The sequence below is a fragment of the Suricata suricatta genome, chromosome X, assembly GCF_006229205.1.
Source record: "Suricata suricatta isolate VVHF042 chromosome X, meerkat_22Aug2017_6uvM2_HiC, whole genome shotgun sequence".
In the NCBI taxonomy this organism is placed as follows: Eukaryota; Metazoa; Chordata; class Mammalia; order Carnivora; family Herpestidae; genus Suricata; species Suricata suricatta.
The window spans coordinates 60,496,757-60,503,889 of NC_043717.1; the positions used below are offsets into that span (position 1 = coordinate 60,496,757).

The 7,133-nt window shown below is 35.3% G+C and overlaps 1 protein-coding gene across 3 annotated transcripts in view; it reads left to right on the forward strand.

Moving 5' to 3' along the window:
* Positions 1 to 6,816, forward strand: part of CYLC1 (cylicin 1) — a 58,422-nt gene extending 51,606 nt beyond the window's left edge. For all 3 annotated transcript variants that reach the window (XM_029930446.1, XM_029930448.1, XM_029930447.1), the window contains one exon: positions 6,664 to 6,816. In XM_029930446.1, the coding sequence (XP_029786306.1) occupies positions 6,664 to 6,696 (33 nt within the window). In that variant the 3' untranslated portion in view covers positions 6,697 to 6,816. The remainder of the gene's footprint in view (positions 1 to 6,663) is intronic.
* The last annotated feature ends 317 nt before the right edge of the window (positions 6,817 to 7,133 follow it).

Consider the following 7,133-nt stretch of genomic DNA (forward strand, 5'->3'; position numbering starts at 1 on the left):
CTTCTTCTTTTGCTATAACTGTGTCTTCTAATTCACCTATTCTCCTCTCTGCATCTTCATTCCATGCAGTGGCCAACTCCATTTTATTATGCACCTCATGTATAGCATTTTTTAACTCGTCACAGCTATTTTGAAAGTCCCTAGTGTTGGTACCAGTAGCTTTTCTGATGTGTTTTTTTTTTTTCAAGCCCAGTGATTAATTTTATGGCAATTTTTCTAAATTCTTCTTCAGTTTTGTTACTTATATCTGTTTTGAGCAATTCTGTAGCTGTGACTTCTTCCTGGAATTTATTTAGAGGAGAGTTCTTTCGTTTTGTCATTTTGGTTAGTTTTTCTGTCTCTTCACCATTTTAAAAGCTCATTGTGTTGTATGGAAAACAATTTGACAATAAAATATTATGGAAAAAATAATTAAAAAAAAATAAAAGCTCATTGTGCACTGTGCACCTGTTAGTATTGCTCTGTTAAAGGAGGCTCATTGACTGTCCAGAGCCTGTCATTTCAGGAAATATTCTTTTAATGGTGTATCTCGGTTCCTCTTGTTGTGCCTTTGATTGTTTTATTTTCCTACTCAGTGATATTTGGGACTCTCCACCATGTGTACTTTGGCTTGATTCTTGGGATAGCTCTGAAAAGGAAAACAGACAGACAAACACACAGGGAATAAAAAACATGCAAACGGATAGACAAATCAAAGAAACAAGCAAACCAAAAAGAAAAGAAAAGAAAAAAGAAAAGAAAATAAAAGGGAGGACAGATACAATAAGAGACAATGAACAGTCTAAAAGCATATAACCAGCCAAGGGGAGAGGTAAGAATGAGATAAGGGAAAATATATCTGGATGGCAAGATAAAAGGCAGCTCTCCCGTGCAGATGATGGTGGTTTGGTGTAGGTAGGTCTTGGGGGCTGCTCTCTGAGGTCCACTTTGGTGGTTGCAGGGGGAAGAATGGCAGCGGCTTAAGCCCTTCTCAAGTCAAGGGTTTCAAGCCACTCTTTTGAGTCTGATCTCCCTGTTCTGCAGGTGATCCAAGTTGTAATTTCTAAGCCCCACCTCATTTCCAAAACCTAGTCCATGCACTTTAATGCTACCTCCCATGACGAGATGTACTCCTGCAGGCAGCTGGCTTCCTAGCCAGGATCAAGTAGGGAGAGTCAGGGAGCTGTTTCTCCTGGCACCACCTGGAATAGGCACCTGCGCATCTAGCCCAAGGGCAAATGCCCCAGCTAAATGGAACGGATTTCTCTTTCCAAGCCCTTCTTCTTTCCCCTCCTCTTTTTCTGCTTAATGTTGTCCAGATGTTCCCCCCCCAACTTTTGCTACTGAGGATGTTTGCCATTGCTCTTACAGCCCCCAAATTCATATTTCTATTTTATTTATTATACTGTTGAACCTCTATAGTGTATTCTTCAGTACAGTTATAATTTGTTTGGTACTTTCTTATATTTTCAATTACATTGTTGAAGTTCTTACTATATTCATCCATTCTTCTCCCAAGATCAATGAGCATCTTTATGACCGTTATTTGAATGCTTCATCAGTTAGATTGCTTATTTCCATCTCATTAAGTTTTGTTCTGGGGATTTGCCTTATTCTGTGGTTTGGAACATTTTCCTATTTCCTCATTTTGCCTATCTGTGTTTGTGTTGTATTAGGTAAATGGCTATCTCCCTCACTCTTGAAGGAGAAGTTTTGTGTAGGAGTTGTTCTGTGTGGTCCAGAAATGCAATCTTCTTTGGCCACTTGAGCCAGGTACTCTATGGGTGTACTTCCTGTGGGTTTCACATACCCATGGATTGTGATAAAGCCACAGCTGCTGTACAGAGACAGTAGAGCTTGAGGTCTTTTCTTAACCTGTTTGTAGCTCAGTCCCTGCACAGGGAGAGTATAATTTTAGCCATCTGCTCATCTCATTGTGTCTTGGTCTCTGTGTAAGATAGGCAGGGCTTTGGGCACTCCTTTGTTCAGTTTGTGGCTAGTATGCTGCACAGAAAATGTGAATCTAAGGGCATTTTCTCAAACTAATTGCGGCTCAGTCTCTGCATGGTTTGAGCAAGGCTCAAGGCACTCACTTACCCAGCTGTGGCCCTTCCACTGCATAAGGATGGCAGGATGTGAGGCCCTTTCTCATAGTTTTCCCTTGGTTGTTGTGTAGGTAGTGAATGGCTTAGGATGCTCACCCACTCTGGTTGTGCTTTGGTCTCTGCATGGGTTGGGGTGCTTGGGCACTTACCTAACCTTATTATGGCTTGGGTGTCATACATGGTGGCTGGAGCAGGGGGCACTCACACATTCTGGTTATAGTGATGGATAGGCAGCACAAGCCCACTGATGCTAACAGGCTAGAGTAAGAGAATAAAAAATGGGTCTCATTGCTATTATAAGCAGCAAGTTCGAGATGAGATTGCAAAAGTGACACTCTCTAAGGCTTTTTCCTCCTGATAAAGTACGTGCAGGTTTCTACCTCTGTGGAAGTGGCTTAAAATTAGTAAGTGGGTCTTTGTCATTCATGCTGTAGCCACTTTCAATTTATTGCTTTGGTGTTGAATATCAGGACAAATGGGTTTGCACACAAGCAAAAATCCTGTGATTTGCAACAATATGGATGGATCTAGGGAATATTTTGTTAAGCAAAATAAGTCAGTCAGAGAAAAGTAAATACCATATGATTTCATTCATATGCAGATTTTAAGAAACAAAACAAATGAGTAAAGTGGGGAAAAGAGAGAGATGTGAAAACCAAGAAACAGACTTTTTATAATTAAAAGCTTTTTATACTTTTTATTTATTTTTGAGAGACAGAGAGAGACAATGCAAGCAGGGGAGGGTCAGAGAGAGAGGGAGACACAGAATCTGAAGCAGGCTCCAGGCTCTGAGCTGTCAGCACAGATCCCAACACAGGACTCAAACCCACGAACCGTGAGATCATGACCTGAGCCAAAGTCAAATACTTAACCAACTGAGCCACCCAGGCGCCCCAAGAAACAGACTTTTAACTATAGAGAACAAAATGATGTTTACCAGAAGGGAGATGGGTGGGTGGATGATTAAATAGGTGACGGCAATTAAGGAGTGCACTTATGATGACCCCCAGGTGTATGGAAGTGTTGAATCACTATATTTTATACCTGAAACTAATATTACACTGTATGTAAACTAAATGAAATTAATAATAGGAATTTGCCTTCTCTTGATAACTTATCTATCAATAACTGATAGAAAATATCATACATTCCCATTAAGTTAAGAAATATTAAGATCAAAAAATAAGATCAAGAATAATGTTAGAATATATCAAAGACGTCTTTACTTCTTCTTTTTCTTTCACAACCCTGGTTAGATCCGATTTACTAAAAAAATATTTAAAATACAACCACCTTTCATCAACTACAGTGTTACCACCCTGGTCGCAGCCACTGTTTACTCTCTTCTATAGAAAACATACATCATATCATCTTAAAACATATCACATATGCTTAAAACTTTCAATGAATGGATACATATCACCTTGGAAGTGACTGAAATGTTCTGAATCTTAATTGTGGCAATAGTTGGATATGAATATATATATAATATATATCCACTTAAATGCCTGCAGTTTATTGAACATCAATTTAATTAATAAAGACTCAAATATGTTTAGGATTAACAAAGTTAAACCTAAGAGAAACAAACTAACTTGCAAAAACAAAATATTAATATTTTAACATGTCACTCAGAATAAGTATCAAAATGCTCACAATTGCCAACAAGGTCCTAGATAATTTGACTTGGTATACTCTCTGATCTCATCTTGTTTTCCTCTTCATCAATCTGATCCAGCCCTTTTAACCTCCTTGCTCTTTCTAGAACATCCCAGGAATATTATTTAGGACTTTTCCTTTTTTTTTGAAATAATAGTTTTTTGTCAAATTGGTTTCCATATAACAGGACTTTTTCCTAGTATATCCCTCTACCTAGAATATTATTTCCTCAGAATTCCACATTGCTAATTATCTCCTTCAAGTATTTACTCAAATGTCAATTTATCAAGAAAGCTAATATAACCAGACTATTTAAAATTGCAGCTATCCCCACCCCTTACACTCCATTCTTTACCTCATGTACTTTTTTTCTATAGAATTTGCTACATTATATTATATAATTTAATTATATTTACTGTGTATATCCTCTAGTATAATGTAATTGCTGTGAGGGCAAAACTCTGTTTTGTTTACTAATATATCTCCGATTCCCAAGAAAGTGGCTGGTACTTGATATTTATTGAATAAATCAGTGTGACATTTATTTAAAAATTATCAAGAAATGACAATGTTTCATTTTCTGGATAGTCCCAGAAACTCAAAACTCTTTCTTGTATGTCAAAAAAAAATCCTGCCACTTACTTATTATTTCCTGAATTGTCAAAATAATTTCATACTGGCTTAGCCCAGGCTGCTATGACAAATACCATAGACTGAGAGACTTAAACAACACATATTTCTCACAATTTGATAGTCTAGAAGCCCACAATTATGGGACAAGCATGGTTGAGTTCTGGTAAAAGACCTCTTTCTTCTTGGCTTATAGGCACCACTTTCTTGACATATTCTTGCATGGCATAGAAAAAGCGGTGGTCTCTTCCTTGCTTTAGAATGGGATCAATCCCATCATGAGGACTACACCCTTAAGACATCATATAAACCTAATTATCCCCTAAAATTCTTTACCTCCAAATATCATCATATTGGAAATTAGGGATTCAAAATATGAATTTTAGAGGCACAAAACATTCAGTCCACAGTAGGTACGCTTAAAGTATTAACTGTTGTTTAACTTAAACATTTAAAAACCTTAAAGCCAAAATATAAATGAATGAATTTTAAGTATTTGGATTTGAGGTAATGTAAAATGCTTTAGAAAGTGGCATTTCTAGTATTTTTCTCAAACCAAAATATATAGATGAAAGTTATCCCATCTATATTTAAGACTAGACAGAGTCAACATTTCATCCTAATTATTTGGGAAGTATCATGATGTCAAAAAAATACTGAACTATAAATCAAGAGGGTTAGTAATAAGACACATTACTTAGAGTAAAATAAAGGTACCTATAATAAATGGCCAAGAAACAGAAACATAACTTATACAGGAGGAAATAAATAAATATAAGAAATAAAATTATTTTAAAAAATTGTCCATGGGGGTGCCTGGGTTGCTCAGTCAGTTAAGCATCTGACTTCAGCTCAGATCATGATCTTATGGTTCATGAGTGTGAGCCCCACATCAGGCTTTGTGCTGGCAACCCAGAGCCTGGAGTCTGATTTGGATTCTGTGTCTTCCTCTCTTTCTGCCCCTCCCTCTCTCATGCTCTGTCTCTCTCTCTCTCTCTCTCTCTCTCAAAAATAAATAATAATAAAGCATTTAAAAAATTAAAAAATATATTGACCATGGTTAGTAATTAAAGCAATCCTATGACACGACTTCAGCTCAGGTCATGACCTCATGGCCCATGAGTTCGAGCCCCATGTCAAGTTCTACAGACAGCACAGAACCTAGAACCTGCTTTGGATTCTGTCTCCTGCTCTCTGCCCTTCCCCTCTCGTTCTCTGTCTCTTTCAAAATAATAAACATTAAAAAAAATTTAAAGCAATCCTATGAGATCATTTGTCATATAATAATGTAGTAAAATAAAATTATATATACCTAAATTATATAACTATAACAAATTTTATATGTATTATGTATTTAAGATATCTTACATATATATCTTACATAGAGCTGTTGAGACATTAAGGATGATGGTACATTTATTTACTGCTGACTGCAAAAGGAACAGTGTAAACTAATTTAACCTTTTTCTGGACTTACATGAAACTATGAAGGAAGAGTCATAAATGAGGCAATACTATTTAACTCAGTAACCCCATTACTTGAAATGTATTGTGATAAAAATATCAGCAGATTGACAATGATTCAATACTGTCTGTAAGAGAAAAACTTTGGAATTAAACAAAAGGTATAAAATTAGGAGAATTGTTTAGTAAAATATAATATATATAGTATACATCATTGAAATAATTATAAAACCCTTATAATTAAAGGAGAAAGTTTATACTACATTGTTACGAGATAGAAACAAGAAAAAAATACTATGGAATTACAAGTAAGTAAAAAATCTGCATGTTTGTGAACAAAGATAGTAATATGCAAATGTGAATATATTTATATTAATGGGGTGGAATTTGAAGTGACTTTTATTTTTAAATATTTTTGTGTTTTCATATTATATTATCAATTTCAAAAGTTCTGATGAATTAAAATAGTTGTGAGATCTTAAATACATAATGTACATTGATAGAATTTGGTTCTTACACAAATCCTAGTTGTTGGATGAGTATTAAGTACTTCTCATATTTTGGTGAATATTAGGACCACCCAGGGAAACTGTTGAAAATGCAAATTTCTTACTCCATCTCAGACTTCGACTTGATAAGTCTAGGTTGGTGTCCAAACACGTGCATTTTTAATAAGAAATAATAAAAATGATAGCCAAGTTCCTTTCACTTGTGACATTATGAGTGTTGGTGTATTTTCTAAAAAACCAAGAGCTCTCAATAATTAATAGATAAATAATATTTTACTTTTTCTTATCTTTCTTTTTTTCTTCACTTGATTCTTCAGCCTGAAGCAAAGTGGATTCATAAGCTGCTTTAAAAAATACAACTGAGCACTTGGTTTCACAGAATGGCCTTACCACAGTGAACACTGGCTACTCCCAAATGAGCAATTCTACTTCTGTGGAACTGTAATAAATAAAAACAAGTCTTCCATGAGTCCCAGGAGCTGATTTTTTTCATGTAATTTATAGAGGTAATTATAGTGGTATGTGCTTCACTTATGAATTCTTGAACTACTCAAGTTAAAATGCTGTAGCATTTTACCCCATGTTCTGAAAATTTAATCTGGAAATCATTTCTGAATTTAGGTTAAAACTTAACAATCATCCTTTGGATACCTTTATCATGTTTTGTTTTATCTGTCTTTTCTTAGCATTAAGAAAAAGTAAACAAATAATGGAAGGAAAGAATCCTATCTTTTACACTCTTAAAATAAATAGTTATATATAGACAGTAACCCCCACTTCCTGCATA